The sequence below is a fragment of the Cricetulus griseus genome, chromosome 4, assembly GCF_003668045.3.
Source record: "Cricetulus griseus strain 17A/GY chromosome 4, alternate assembly CriGri-PICRH-1.0, whole genome shotgun sequence".
Classification (NCBI taxonomy): Eukaryota; Metazoa; Chordata; class Mammalia; order Rodentia; family Cricetidae; genus Cricetulus; species Cricetulus griseus.
The window spans coordinates 101171625-101187683 of record NC_048597.1 but is presented as its reverse complement, the minus strand read 5'-3'; the positions used below and the strand labels follow the sequence as shown (position 1 = coordinate 101187683).

The window sequence follows — 16059 nt, the reverse complement described above, 5'->3', positions numbered from 1 at the left end:
GACAAAGGACTTACATGTGATGGGGAGTTTGCTGACTGACAAATAACAAGCAAAATCAACAGTAGGAAGAAACTAATTCTTGAACTTTTTTGTGGTATATGGAGAATCCTCTGTGCTATGATCTGAATATTGTTTGTCTCCCAAGGGTTCACAGTGATTGAAAATGTGGTTCCAGGGTGGTATTAATGGTAGGCACTGAAACCTATGGGAGGTTCTTAAGTCATTGGGGACTTGCCTTTGCAAGAGCTATTTCCAGCAAGGGCTATATAAAAGCCTGAGTTTGGCTGTTCTAACTCTCCTTTAGCTCCTAATTTGAGATGTAAACACTTGCTCCGGACAGGATCTGTGATGATGTGACACAACTGAGCACTGGGACAGTACTAGTACCGAATGCCCCTGAGCCTCCAAACCAGAGCTAAATAAGCTTCTTAAGTTAGGAAGTGCTGACTAGCACACTCTGCAACAATGGATGCCAAGTTGCTTTTATTTTAACCACAGAAACCTAGGGAATCAAAGACAGACACAGGCTGCAGCCATTCCTCACCTGTGGGTACAAAACACTATGGAAAGCTCCTTCAAGGCAACATTCCCTTTGAGTCTACCCCAGAAAGAGAGGTATGTGGTCAGCTGGGACACTGAGGAAGCTCTATTCAAGGCCGCTCACTAACACTCAGAAGACTCCCTTAGCTGCCATAGCAGCCTCAGCACTGCCTCTGTGGCTCTCCTCTGGAGCATCCTACTGTCGGTGGTTCTTGCCCCTCCTCCTTATTTTCAGCAGGTTAAGGGATGGTATATAGTTAGAACTCTACTAACAAACACATTATGCAGTGCTTTTGGGAGAGTCCCGACAGGCAGCACAACCTTGAGAGGCTTACCTAGCAAGTTCAGAGTTCCTCTCTCGGCAGATGGAGGTTTGGGCAGTTTTCTTCTTGTCACCTGTAGACAGCCCACTCACAGTCTCTGGGTTGATAGATTCTACCGGTGGCCCAACACTGACAATGAGGCCTGACTGTGCCCACTTGGTTGCTTTCCGGAGGGCGGCTGAGGCCTCTTCTGTGATCACTTCACAGCAGCCACCCTGGGGTTTGGGGTGAAGACAACTGCATTGCTCATTTCATTCTTCCCAGCTCACATGCTCTCAAAACTCTTCCTCATCACCAAAGGGATGAATACCATAAACAACATAAACATATACATAGGATACACATTTCCATAAACTCTTAACCCTCAGATTTTGCTTTGTAAATGGTGACTTTGTGATTACCGGGCCCTGCTCTACACACACCTTACAATATGCTTGATTGGTTTTGAGTTTGTTTCTAGATGCCTGCCATCTCATTATTCAAATGTGCTAATGTCTTTAACCATCTTTTATTTACAGACACAGAAATTCTATTCTGTTTGGTCTCCAAATAAAATGGAAAAACATGCTGTTGTCTCACGGTGTAGCCCTGGCTAATGCCTGCCTCTGCCCCAAGTGCTTGGGTAAAAGGTGCACAGCCCCACTGTGTGTCTCAGTTCCACCAGATCTTGGGATGTCTATTCACCCATGCTTGACACTAATGAGTATTACCACGTTTCATAACAATACCCGGTTTTAAAAAAGTGTTCACCACTGTTGCTTTTATTCCTTTAATGAGTTGTGAATGCAAGCATGTTTTTAAATCTTCATGATCTTTTTGTCTATAAATCTTTGTCTGTCTTTTTGAGATTGGTGCTTGTGTATCCCAGGTTAGCTCCCAACTTGTGATACAAGATAGGAAACCTTAAACTTCAGATCCTCCTGCCTCTTCACCTCTTGAGCGAGCATTGGGATTACCGGAGTGTATCACCACTCCTGATTCACAAAGTGCTGTGGATCAAACCCAGGGCATTCTAGACAAGTACTCTACCAACTGAGGTACCTCCTCAGCGCTGGTCATCCTTGACTATTATTCTCTTAGCAGTCTTTCATCTCTCTTCAATTTCATAACTATTTTACGAGTATAAGAAAAATTTATAGGCCAAAATTAAGTTCTTTAATCAGGAATATAGTTCAGTTGGTGGAGAGCTTACTAAGCATGCATGAGGCTCTGGGTTTAATCCTCAGCCCTGCAAAACCAGGCATGGTTGTATACATCTGTAACCCCAGCACTTGGGAAGTGAGGCAGTAGAAAGTCATCCTTGGCTACTTAGTAAATTTAAGCTGACGTCAAATATGTCTTATTTATATTGCTCAGGTTGGCCTTAAACTGAACTTTAACTAGGACTACAGGCTATGACATCACACCCAACTGAATTAACTTTTAAAAAGGTGATTTCTTCTGAAAGCACAAAGTGTGGTAAATGTTCTTCCATCAGTTTTTCCCATGTGGTTACCTTGGTCATGTCTCGATCCATTTTCACAACTTTCTCCATGTTGGCACCAGTACCAAGTCGAAAGGGTCGTCCTTCCGAGCTACTACAAAGAAAAAGAAAAAAAAAAAAAGGCAGAGGGGCTGAGTCATTGTAAGGAGATTGTTAGAAGGAGGCATGTGTCATCCAGCATGTGCTCAGGCCCTGTTTAGATGCTAATGCTCTCTTTAGAGAGAGAGAGAGGGAGAGAGAGACAGAGAGTGTAATGTGTGTGTGTGTGTGTGTGTGTGTGTGTGTGTGTGTGTGTGTGTGTGTAAACCACGGCATGGGTGAGGACATATCAGAGGACATTTTATAGAAGTCTGTTCTCTCCTTCCATCAAGTGGGTTCTAGAGACAAAACTCGAGTCACCAGGCTTAGTGGCAATGGGTTTTATCTGCTGAGCTATCTTGCTGGACCTAAAATTAGCTTTTAAAATCCATAGATGCTCCCTTTTTCAAAAAAGAAATAACTTTTTCATAATTATAGACATTTTAGTACTCAAAACAATGTCTGTTTTTAAGAATTCAAACAAACATGACACCTTAAAGACAGCTTATAAGCAGGTGGCCTGGTATACAGAATGCCACATCAGTCTGTCAGGAGGCTCAACAGCAGCATGAATACAGTGCCTGCAGGGAAGGCCTGGCTTTCAGTCCTAATAATCCAGTGCCCTCTCAATCGGAATGGTCCTCGTTATATTGGTTTTGTGATGCTTCTTGGAGAGTTCTTCACCTGAGCACTTACTACAGCCATGCTCAGATGAGACCACTTGCTTTCATGTGCCGTCCTGGCAAACAAGAGACCCAACCATGAGGATGACTTCACAGATAACTCATATGAAGGGAGACACTGGCCTAAGTTCCCCTGTGCTATACAGCAGGCCTCCCCACTGCCTTGTAAGGATAATTACATGTTTTTGTTTCCTTGTTGAGCCACTGTAATATTTATACTGTAGTCAATTAATGTTTTAAAACATTCATGTTTTCGGCCTTGGTTGAAGAGTGCCAACATCTGAAGTACTGTCTTTCCCACAGCTAGAGTTACTGTGGACCCTAAAGGAGTGACACAGAAGTGACTGGCTCACCACATACTTGAGCCCTCTGTTGGCTTAGACAAGGAGCACCAAGTCACAGTTCACACTGGTTTCTAGAGGCCTAGGCCTGCTTCCAAGGGTGGAAGCAACAGTGTGTGCCTACTTGGATTGTCAAAAGGGCTGAGGCAGTCACCATATGCACATGGCTTAACACAGTGTCTGTGACATGGGTGTTCTCTGGTGGCATCGCTACTATAGTCATTGCAGTCACCTCAGCAAAGGCTGGAGGACTTCGTGGGAGGACTGATCTTCCCGCTTATGGATGAAAATGGAGAGCTTGCCATCCACTGCTTCACTCTCTTCTCCAGGATCTTTGTCTCCTTTCAAGGGATTCTTAGGACTGGTTTTTGTCAGTGTGGTGTCAGGTTCAGAGGCAGTTGGAGAAAGAACCGTCTGGCATCCTTAAAGCAAAAATCAAGGCCTGCTCAGAAACACTGCAGCACTGTTTGTGTGATTCCCCACACACAAAAAGCCCCTCCCTCACCAACCTTCTCTTTCCTTTATCATGGGAACACACAGGTACATTTGGGGCCTGGCCATAAGCAGAAGCTGAGCTCCCAGCACCACCCTCCTGTCCAGGCACCCCTCACCTGGGACCACGTAGTCTGCCAGCTTGGCTAAGAGCAGAGAGGCGATCTTGGAGGCAGGGTCACTAGGGTCCTCCTGCTCGTTGTTGAGGGAGGGGACAGAGTAGCTCCAGGGTGGGAGCTCCACATTCCCACAGTCCTCTACGCTCATCAGAGGCAGAGCTGCACGGCACAGCTGAAGGATGATCAGTACCAGCTTTGGGGATGGACGCTGGTCCAGCAGGAGTGAGAGGAGCTTGGATACACAGGCTGGTTGGCTCAAGATGGCTTTCCCTATGTGGCTCCTACAAGACAGGGACAAAAGTGTGTCAGGCTGAGAAGGTTGCCCACAAACATCAGAAACAAGTATCCCCTGGGTGAAACTAGAACACGTGATCCTCTTGACTCTGCCTCCTTCAGCAAATCCTACCAGTGTGCGCCACAACAACCGGCCTTGGGTGAAACTAGACAAACCAGTGAGCTCAGACCTCAGGAGGAAGGCATGGACTTGACACCATGTGTGCAGAGAATGGCAGTCTGGAGCAAACATGCAATGAGTGTTTCTAAATCTAACCAATATCACCTGCAGAGCATGATTCCCTTATCTTTTCCCATCTCTGGTGCCTCGAGCTCATGTGTCAACAGCGTTTCACTGAGCACCAAGATTAGAAACCAGAAACTTTGCAGTTCCACACTCAGAACATGTGTGCCAAGAGCAAAGCTGTCACAGAGCTACAGTTCCCAACACCAGCGACCTGCGGCAGCCAAATCTACTGAGCCAGCACAAGCCAAAGAACACGTGGGAACATGGGGTAATTAAGCCCAAGGAGAATCACTCATTTTTAAAGATACAGTGAAAAAGAACAAAGTCATTATAGGCCCTGGCTGGTTCGATGGCTGCGTGGTGTGGAGAATGGAATCTTGCTGGGGTCTTGTGCACATCAGACAGCATCCACCACTGAACTACCCACCAGGCTTGATTGATCCTTTACATTACCCTGAGATGACTGAAATTTGGGTTTGAAATGCAGGTGCACATGCCTGCAAGCCCAGTGGCTGGTGCCACCAATTCATAAAGCAAACAACAGTGCATTGTTCTCTAGATAATCCTGACATTTTGAAACTAAATACTACGTTTCAATGACTTTTTTCTCTACTATTTTTCTGGAAGCACCAGTGTATCAAAAGGTCTGGGAACTTGGATGTTCCAAAACCAACAGAAGCATAAATAACTCTAGCCACTGAAGGGGTACAGGCTACTCTCCAGCTCCAGGGTCTTCCATACCTGGAGAGGTCATTGAGAAGACTCAGGACATCTTGTAGGGCGTCGTTCCCAGCAGCCTGGTTGCCACAGCACTCAGTGGCTCGGGCAAGGTGGTTGGTGAGGAGACTGGAAACCTGACGGGCCAGCCCCGAGTGCACAGCCTCTGTGGAGCCACCTTCAGAGTTGAAGGAAGGAAGGAAAAAAGAGCAGTGAGCACACCAACCTGTAGGCATGGTGAGTCCTCTCTTGGTTTCTCTGCATGATGAGTCCTCCCTCTCCGTCTCCCTGCTCAGTGAATCCTCCCTGGTCTCCCAGAATGGTGAGTCCTCCCTGGTATCCCAGCATTAAAGCATCCTTCAGACTCATTTTATGTTGTTCAATGTTCCACTAACTAGTCGGAGTCTCATTAGACACGTAACAGCCAATGCTGAGGAGAGGCCCTCTCATGAGAAATACAATTAATTTTCTGGGCATTGGTGGTGCACGCCTTTAATCCCAGCACTCGGGAGGCAGAGGCAGGGGGATCTCTGTGAGTTCAAGGCCAGCCTGGTCTCCAGAGCAAGTGCCAGGATAGGCTCCAAAGCTACACAGAGAAACCCTGTCTCGAAAAACCAAAAAAAAAAAAAAAAAAAAAACAAAAAAAAAAAAAAAAAAAAAAAGAAAGAAAGAAAGAAAGAAATACAATTAATTCATGTACAATAGAGGAGTAACACCAATTTCCATGTTTACTCTAACTCCACTTCCCAAATAACCTTTCTAAAAGCCACAGTATGTCTTGAGTTTCCTATGCATGTCTAGCTCCTTGCACCTACAATGCTGTCTGTTCAGCTCTGCAGTCCTCTTGCTCACATTCTCTCTCCTGAGAAGCTTTTCTGATCTCTAGCTCAGTCAGTCTGTTCCATAGCTCTCAGTAAGCACCTCCACTGGGTCTCTGGATCCCGCAAAACTATCATTATTTGTTCACCAATTTCGTTTGCCAGACCTTAGTTCTTTTTTTTTAAAAAAAAGATTTATTGTGCATGCGCGTGTGTGTGTGCACATGTCCGTGTGTCCGTGTCCGTGTGTCCGTGTGTCCGCGTGCGCGCGCGCACACGTGTGTGTGTGTGTGTGTGTGTGTGTGTGTGTGTGTGTGTATGTGTGTGCATATATGCACATGTGTGTGCAGATTCCAAACAGGCCAGAAGAGGGAATCAGGTCTCCTGAAGCTGGAGTTACAGGTGATTGTGAGTTGCCTGATGTGGGTGCTGGAAATTGTACTTTGTCCTCAGAAAGAGCAGCAAGTACTTTTAACTTCTGAGCCAACTTTCCAGCCCCAGACCACAGTTTTTAAAGGAACACTGACTTAACTCCTCTTCTGTCTACTATATAGTATAATAGGCTTTTAAGACATTAGAATACAGCTGGGCACTGATGATGCAGGCCTCTAATCCCAGCACTCGGGAGGCAGAGACAGGTGGATCTCTGTGAGTTCGAGGCCAGCCTGGTCCACACAGAGAAACCTTGCCTCAAAAAACTAAAAAACTAAATAAATAATTAAACCTATGAGTCTTTTTCCTGCAAGTACATATGTGCACCATGTGTGCTTGGTACCCCCAAGGGGAGAAGAGAGTGTTAGATCCCCTTGGACTGGAGTTACCTATAGCAGTGAGTCACCATGCGGGTGCTAGGAATCGAACCTGAGTCGTCTGCCAGAGCAATAAGTGCTCCTAGCTACTAAGTCACCTCTTTAGTATTTTAGTTAATTTTTAAAGTTGGACTGGACACCCAAAGTAGAATTTGAAAATATCCTCTTTAAAATACAATGGCACAATCATTTCACAGAAATATGGAGACTGTTAGTGCCATAGGAACATCTATAGAGAAATGAGCTCAATTTTGAGGCTAGCATCTTTCTTACTGGGCAGGATGTTGCTTGGTACCACAGGGCAGCTGTGCATTTCCAGAGAGCCACAGCCATGTGGAGGAGACTTGTGAACTCATCAGCTGGTGAGGGCCACCTGATTAGTAGTTTAATACTGCCCTCTCCTCTGCCACTCACAGGGATGGAAAGGGCCCACTGCTCACCTTCCTCTTTCTCCCACTCCACACAGCGGTTGGCCAACACCTGGAAGGCAGCCCAGGCCATGGTGGCTACCTTTTGCTTCTTGGTCTGCTTTTCACTGGAGCTGGACTCGGTCTGACTGCTCAAGCTACAGAGTCGATCCATGAGCTGCACAAGGCCACTGCGGACCAGGCACTTCTCTTCACTCCTAGGGCAGAACAGAAACAGAATGAAAAACCACAACTGACCTGCCTTTGTGAAGCTTTCAGGAAGGTTCAGGTTTATCAGAGATGGGTTGAATATACAGGAACCTTTTTTTTTAAAAAACTTTTTTTTTTTAATGATTTATTTATTATGTATATAACATTCTGCTTCCATGTATATCTGCACACCAGAAGAGGGCACCAGATCTCATAATGGATGGTTGTGAGCCACCATGTGGTTGCTGGGAATTGAACTCAGGACCTCTGGAAGAGCAGCCAGTGCTCTTAATCGCTGAGCCATCTCTCTAGCCTCCTTCCCCCAAGTAATTATCTTACTGTAAGAGCATTCAAGTGAGTCCATGAACATCTAACAGCTCCAAGCTACTAATTAAACGACACAAGAAACAAAATAATTGTGCCAAGACAAAATATCCTATCCAGATATGTTTTTTTTTTTTTTAACTTCCAAATCTGCACAGTAATATAATCCTAATGGCAACATTTGGTCAGATAGCAACACAACCAAAGAACTTTAGATACCTGTCAGTAGAACAGAATCTTTAGGAGGTTAGACAACCAAAACAAAAATATGCAATTTTAAGGTTTTATCTTTACTTATGTGTATGTATTTGTGTCTGGTATGATGTATACTATATGTGCAGGTGCCTGCACACACCAGGAGAAGGTGCTGGATCCTCTGTAGCTAGAAACTGAACTCATACCCTCAGCAAGAGACATCTCATTAGCTCCCCCAAATCCAATTTTATAAATTAAAAAACAAGACAAAACAAAACAAAAAATTGTCTTCTGCTTAGTTGACCATATTGGGTATGTCTACACATGGAAATGACAGGTCCACACTCCTCACCTGGTGTACGGTATGGTACACAGGAGTCCAATGCTGTTCGCACAAGCAATAGGGTAACGAGCACACAGGGATACCACAGAGGTCATGGTCTCACCAAAGGCTTCCTGGACCTGCTCCACCATCCCACCACAGGTGAGTTCTTCAATTCTATGAGACAAAAACCAAGCTGAGGTTTCCTAAAGACATCAACAGGGCAGCACAGGAATCCTTCTGAGAAGCCCAGTGCCAAGAATCCAGAGATAAACGGATCTTGGAGATCACCAAGCTCTGTCAAAAGCTGTAGGGCTAAGCCAGGTGTTGGTGGCGCACGCCTTTAATCCCAGCACTCGTGAAGCAGAGGCAGGCGGATCTCTGTGAGTTCGAGACCATCCTGGTCTACAAGAGCTAGCTAGTTCCAGGACAGCCTCCAAAGCCTCAGAGAAACCCTGTCTCAAAAAACCAAAAAACCAAAAAAAAAAAAAAAAAAAAAAGCTGTAGGGCTATAGAAAAGTGTTGGGAAGGATTCCCAGGGGTTCCTCAAGCAAGATGCTCCACACTTAGAAGCACCCCAGGCAATCTTGGCTTAGGGAAACCTGTGATGAAACTAGAACATACTGCAGTTTTAAGAGCAGGGAATGTATTTGACAACAAGCCATAAGACATGTCTATCATAGTGTGTGCAGTGCTGAGGACTGGAAATGCAGTGATACTAATGCAAAAGCAAAGGTCTAGACAGATTAGACAGTGTCTCCTCCAAGTTCATGCTCCAATAAATAGCAGAGGATGAAAGCTCAGGTAACGAAAAATAATCCTTTCCCAATGTAAAAACAAAACATGGGGCTGAGTCTACCTCAATTCATATTAACTGAGAGCTGAAGTTATAAAGATTTTTGTACAAAGATTTGTAACACAACACTGTTTATAATAAAAGAAATAAATAATGTAGAGTTTAAAAGTAGGGCACTGGTGGCTGGGCATTGGTGGCGCACGCCTTTAATCCCAGCACTCTGGAGGCAGAGGCAGGCAGATCTCTGTGAGTTCAAGACCAGCCTGGTCTACAGAGTGAGTGCCAGAACAGGTTCCAAAGCAATACAGAGAAATCCTGCCTCGAAAAAATAATAAATAAATAAATAAGTGAATAAATAAATAAATAAATAAATAAATAAATAAATAAATAAATAAAAAATAGGGCACTGGGCTGGGAGAAAGCTTAGGGGGTAAAGGCCCTGTCTGCACAAGCCTAACAACCAGAGTTTGCTGTCTGGAATGTACATTTAAAAAGCTGGATGTGGTGACACCTTTAACATCCACACACCTACAGACTACAGAGAGAGGGGAGGCAGAGGCAGGACCAGCCTGAAGCTCACAGGGACATATTGGAGTGACAGAAGATAGACCTTGCCTCATCAAGATGGAACTGAGTCTCAAAATTCTCCTGTGACTACCACACATGAGCCATGTTTTGTATTGTATATGTGTGTCTGCCTGCACACATGCATGTACTCGTGCATGCGACACACACACACACACACACACACACACACACACACACACACACACACACAAAGGGAACTGGGTGTCGAGTATGATATAGTTCCAGCTGTGGAAGCAGCACAGTGGAAACCCACAGTTAGAACAAGAACATACACTAAAATGTTAGGAGATTGTAGGTTAGAATTTTATTCTTCCAAATTTTCTTCATATTTTCAAATCTTTAATAAGTGATATTAAAGACTGTGCGAAAATGAAAATAGGGAAATAGTAATCAAAGTAGGGGTGGCTGGTGTCAGAATATTTCCTTCCAGGCACCCTGGAAATGGGTGGGCATGTACACAGTCACCCAGGTCTGTCACAGGGATTGCTGGCTCTGAACATGGTGGTCTCTGACTAACAGCCAGGGAGGACCCACCATGTACTGAAGCAAAACCTAAAATCCTGCCTTTCAAGCCTCTACCATGCTAAAGATGTTTCTGAAAAAAAAAAAAAGCACGAACTCGCCTGATTGACAGAAACTTCTCTAACATTCGCTTTAGCAGCCACTGACCCTCTGCTTGCTGGCCACATTGCATCAAAGACCACCAGAAGGCACAAGCCCCAGTGGTAGCTCCAGCCTTTCCTGTTCTACTGATGGCCTCCGACACCCAGCATGAAAAAAATCCCCAAACATATGCCAAGGCCTTCTGAGTTAGGGTCTATAAAGACAGTTTTAGAAATTGATCAAATAAAAATTATCACTAAAGTATATAAAAAGCATGCTGACTGCATCATTGTACTCAATGCAAAACTGAAAGAAAATAATTAATGACCCTATGTGTCCATGAATAGACATGAGTTAAGCATAACAACAAAAGTACAGTGGAGTTCTATGATGCTTATAACAATGAGGATACAGATCCCTAGATATACTGAGAAAAACAGTAATAATTATAGTGTCAAATGTAACCTAAACTCATCTATGTGAAAACATCACACATGTACAGTTACACAGACAAAGAGAACTAAGGAGACCTGTATGTATGTATGGTTGGTACAACAAACTCAAAAAACCAGAGGCAATTTAGGATGGAAGGTATGAAAGAACCTTCACATTCTGCTTGCATCCTGAGATGTTTTTTAAAATTGTGAACCACAATAAAAATATTTGAGGACAGTTGGGCAGTACTGGCTCACACCTTCAATCCCAGTACTCAGGAGACAGAGGCAAATGGATCTCTGAGTTTGAGGCCAGCTTTGTTTACAGAGCAAGTTCCAGTACAGCCAGGAATACACAGAGAGAAACCCTGTCTCAAGAAACCATTTTTTTGAGGAACAACATTAGCAAATGTCACTGTATGCTTTGGTCCATGGTGGATAGAACAGGGTGACTTAACAGAAACCACTGACCTGGGTCCTCCCTGAAGAACCATTGTCACCGGCCCCACCAGGTGTGTCACTCCCCCAACTCGCACGGCGGCAGTTAGCAATTCCCGCATGTGCACCAGGGCCTGCTTCCGAGTGTTGCCCCGCCGCCACCTTGTCTGTGCAGCCAAAAGGAAGCTGCTACTGGACACCTGAAATGCACAGAAGAAAGGACATTGACTTTCACTGTGATGGACACTTCAGCTGCCAGGAGCCACTCACTGGAAATCATCACATTGTGACCTACCGCTTGGTCAGGACTGGTGCCAATGAAAGCAAACAGCTGCCCCAGCAGGACGCTGTAAGTGGGCTTGTCCCTGCTGTCCTCGATGGCCAGTGACTGCAGGAGTGTAAAGGAGCTGCTGCGGTGGCTGGTCACGTGACGACGCCTACAGAAAACAAAGCTGTAATAGATGAGCAAACAACCATGCTCAGGGAAGCCGTATGGACAATGCGTGCAACTACACACTGGGATCCTGCCTTGACCAAAGATCGTTTACCTCTGATTGGCTCTAGTAAATTCCAGGTCTTCATTACCAATCATTTCCAGGTCAGAAGGTGCAGACATGCTTCGAAGGAAAACAGGCTGGCGGACAGCGTGAGACGCCACCTTTGTTTCTGAAGCTGACTTGCATGCTGCAAGAAGAAGGAAAAACACTTAATACTCATGCTGTCTGATCTGCAGGGAGGAACAGCAACAGCTAATTATAATGAACAAATCACCCTCAGTGCATCTTCACTTTATATCAGGGCTCAGCCATTTAGTGACTATCAGTGCTCACTTCAATATAAGCATTCTTTTTGTTGTTGTCTTGTTTTGTTTTTTGAGGCAGGGTTCTCTGTGTAGCTCTTTCTGTGCTTGAAATTACTTTTTAGAACAGGCTGGCCTTGAACTCACAGAGATTCGCCTGCCTCTGCCTCCTGAGTGCTGGGACTGAAGGTGTAGGACACCACTACCGGCTATTTTTTACATTTTTAAAAAGTAATATTTATTTAATTTATTTTATTGTGTGTTGGTATTGGCCTGCATGTGTATCTGTATGAGGGAGTTAGATTCACTGGAACTTGAGTTACAGACAGTTGTGAGCTGCCATGTGTAGGTGCTGGGAACGAACCTGGGACCTTTAGAAGAACAGCCAGTGCGCTTAATCACTGACCCATCTCTCCATTCCCGAGTTGTTTCCTTTAAGATAGGATGGATGGATGGATGGATGGATGGATGGATGGATGGATGGATGGATGGGTGGGTGGGTGGTGGGTGGGTGGGTGGTTGGGTGGGTGGGTGGGTGGGTGGGTGGGTAGATTAGATAGATAGATAGATAGATAGATAGATAGATAGATAGATAGATAGATAACGGATTGAGGGGCTGAGGAGATGGCACAAACATTAAAGAAAGAGCTTGCCATAGCAGCCTGAGGACCAATGTTCAGATCCCCAGAAGCCATGTAAATGCCAGGTGGGTATGGAGGCCCCAGAGTAAGCTGTCTATCAAGAAATACTAGCCATGTGGGTGAGCTCTGGGTCTGAGCTAGGTCCCACCACAAGGAATAAGGTGAAAGAGCTATTAAGGATAATTCTCAACTTCATGCCTCTGAAGGCACAAGCACACATGTATACCCATACACATGCACCCTGTACACACATATGAAAAGAAAAAAATCTGAAATAAAATAGGTGAAAATTGTAGGGAAAAGTCCTTTCACAACTTAAGAGGAGACAGTTTAAATCTACAATATGGGAAACTTACCTTTACTAGTCTGTTAACTATGATTTCGAGCCCCCTGGAGATTATTATTAAAAATAGTCTGTTTTAATTAAACAAAGACAGTTGTGGCCAGGGATGCATATAGTGGACCATGTTGATAATGCATTGATTTCCCTTTAGACACATTTTCAGACTAAGAATTAAAATGTGACCTGGAAGAGGGGCCTGGAGAGATGACTCAGAGGTACTTGGCTGCTCTTACAGAGAACCTGGGCTGATTCCCAGCACCCACATGGTAACTCACAACTATTTGTAACTCCAGTTCCAGGGAATCCAATGCCCTCTTCTAGTCACTGTCAGCACCAGCACCAGACACACACATACATTCCGGTAAAGCACTCATACACATAAAATAATTGTTAAAAGAAAAAAGAAATAAACTAAAAAACTGTGGATCTGAAGATTTCCAGTAATAATCAATTCATGGCACGTTCGGCCAGAAGGTCCCATGTAACTTAAACCCAGTGTTGAGTAAAGAAAACAAAACAAAACTGAGCCGGGTGGTGGTGGCACACACCTTTGATCCCAGCACTTGGGAGGCAGAGGCAGATGGATCTCTGAGAGTTCAAGGCCAGCCTGGTCTACGGAGAGATTTCAAGGACAGCCAACACTAGATAGAGAAACTCTTGTCATTTTGTCTTGAAAAACTTAAAAAAAAAGGAGGGAGGGAGGGAGAAAAAGAGAGAAGGAAGGAAGGAAGGAAGGAAGGAAGGAAGGAAGGAAGGAAGGAAAGATGGAAGGAAAACTGGCACATTATAAGATTCACAATGCTGATTACATAGATGCTTCTGTTACTCAGAAACACAATTGCACACACAACTACTAAAACCATGAACTTAAAACAGGGAGCACAGGAACCCTGATTACACAAACACATGCCATTGTACTCCTCAGATGCCCCTGAAAGAACCTTCAAAGCCACTCATGATGACTCCATGAGGATTAAAGAGACTAAAGAAAATAAGGCAAGAAGGAAATGTTTATATTTCCTTTGTTCTCTAGGAAAACCCAGGAGTGGATTGTTTAACAACAGTTGATGTCTATTTATGAACAGAGTCAGAGCCTGGGGCAGTACCAGGCGTCTCTGCCGGTGTCCCAGAGATGCTCCTGGTGAGGCTGGATTGGGCTGCAATGGTGACGTGCAGCAAGAGCTCGGCTCGGTTCATCAGACTCTTCACCAGTGTCTTTGTTTTGGCCAGGGGGTGAGGGGGCTTCTGAGTAAGAGAATTCACTTCTTGGAGGAACTTCTCCCTAGAGAGAAAGACTGGGGTGGGTTTAGTTGTTCTCCAGCTCACCCCACTCAGCCTTCAGGGACGAGGACACGAGCTAAGCAGTCACCTAGTGAACACGGTTCGCCTGCCCCTTCTCTGTGATGCTGTTCACTGTTTTTCTGTTTCAAATGCTTGCGCTACCTTCTGAGCATTCAGAGCTGTGGACTTACCAGTAAGTAAGTCTGAGTATCTGGTGAACACACAACCCTGAAAATCCTAGCAAGAACTGGACCTGCAGTGTCCTGAGCACCAAGGTGACAAGCCAGCTTGAGAGTGAGTAACGCCACTAACCTCAGTGAGAGGACCATGTTTTCAAGATCATTTCCATCAAAGGAGACTTCTTTCAGTGAACACAAAAGTTCCAGTTCTTTCATTTTGTTCTAAAGAAGGAAAAAGTAAGACAAGATGGTAGGCATGATCGGCAAGAACCAAGCTTACTATACGTTCATCTGCTAGCAGAAACTGAAGTGATCCCTGCTCTTGTTTTCACTTTCCACACTGCAAGAATTAAACCAGTTCTTAGACATGCTGCACAAGTGCTGGGGGGTGGGGTGGGGGCTAGAACCTTGGACCTAACTCTTGACACAGTGTCTTGATTTGTAATGCAGGCTGACAGCAATTATAATACAATCTTCCTGCCTTGTCTTCTTGAGTGCTGCAATTATATACTTTTATTTGATAGGATAAAGTTTAAAAATTGCACGGTCTATTTTCTGGGGATTTCCACTCAAACTGTATTTTAAAACTTTTGTTTTGATTTTTAAGGTTTGAAAGCAAAATTTGCTAATAATGGTAATATCTTTTCCCCTCTATTTACTTATTTGCTTACTTAACTCCTGTGACAGTGTGGGAGTGTGTACACGTATGCCACAGTGCCTGTGTGGAGGTAAAATGACAACACCTCATATTGTTCTCAGGGCTGAAAGTCAGGTGACTCAGCTGGGTGGCAAGCACCTCAACCACTAAGAATCTCACCAGCCGAATAATGGCATTTCCTTAGCCTTTTTACAAAGCTACCAACCAGTTAAAGTCATGTACTTGTACACTAACATGTCAATCTAGCTACTTTCATTTAACCCTTTGGAGAATGGGTGTATCGCACAGTGTGCAAGGTTCTGGAAGTAGCACTCCTTTCTCTGCACACATGAGCTCGAGCACACACAGCATCTTTGCTCTCTAAGCAGCATACTCAAGTGGGGACTCTCACTGCACTCACCTCATTAAAATGGTAATCATAGAAGAAAGGCATGTTGTTCTCCAGCTTGCCCTGCATGGCATCCTCAACCTCACTTTGCCATTTCTGCTCCAGTTCAGCTACACTCTAGGGGGGTTGAAAACACAGCATGTATGTAGATGCAAGACAAAAACCAGGACAATCTGTAAGCTTGGAATCTGGGGTAACAGCTATTGGAAACTTCTTTAACTTGCAGGGAAAGAAACTGTTTCTAACAGTTGATACATGCTTCCTTTTTTACTTACCTGCAGCTGCCTCTCCATGGCATTGAGTTTCTTAAAGGTCTCTCCCATAATTTTACACAATAAATCATATTCCTCAGCATGTTCTTCCTGATATTGGAAATTGATCAGGGACTGCAGTGCATCAACCAAGTTCAAGTGCTTAATAACGCAGGACACTACCATTTCCTCCATGACATCGGGCTGAATCACTTCTCTGGTGACAACAGAAACCAGTCAGGTATATGGTAAACTTAATTTAGCAGTACCCTATGCAAC

At 44.5% G+C, this 16059-nt stretch overlaps 1 protein-coding gene across 9 annotated transcripts in view; it reads right to left on the bottom strand.

Annotated features, from left to right (window-relative positions):
- Positions 1–16059, bottom strand: part of Hectd4 (HECT domain E3 ubiquitin protein ligase 4) — a 159795-nt gene that overhangs the window by 54684 nt on the left and 89052 nt on the right. For 5 of the 9 annotated variants that reach the window (XM_027414103.2, XM_035443284.1, XM_035443288.1 and 2 more), the window contains 14 exons: positions 15805–15997; positions 15542–15646; positions 14617–14705; positions 14130–14305; positions 11789–11924; positions 11536–11692; positions 11274–11440; positions 8412–8558; positions 7364–7548; positions 5321–5474; positions 4060–4340; positions 3681–3870; positions 2359–2440; positions 876–1078 (listed from right to left, as the gene is read on the bottom strand). In XM_027414103.2, coding sequence (XP_027269904.1) covers positions 876–1078; positions 2359–2440; positions 3681–3870; positions 4060–4340; positions 5321–5474; positions 7364–7548; positions 8412–8558; positions 11274–11440; positions 11536–11692; positions 11789–11924; positions 14130–14305; positions 14617–14705; positions 15542–15646; positions 15805–15997 — 2265 coding nt within the window. The remainder of the gene's footprint in view (positions 1–875; positions 1079–2358; positions 2441–3680; positions 3871–4059; positions 4341–5320; positions 5475–7363; positions 7549–8411; positions 8559–11273; positions 11441–11535; positions 11693–11788; positions 11925–14129; positions 14306–14616; positions 14706–15541; positions 15647–15804; positions 15998–16059) is intronic. The other 4 variants (XM_027414107.2, XM_027414110.2, XM_027414109.2 and 1 more) reach the window with 2 other exon arrangements.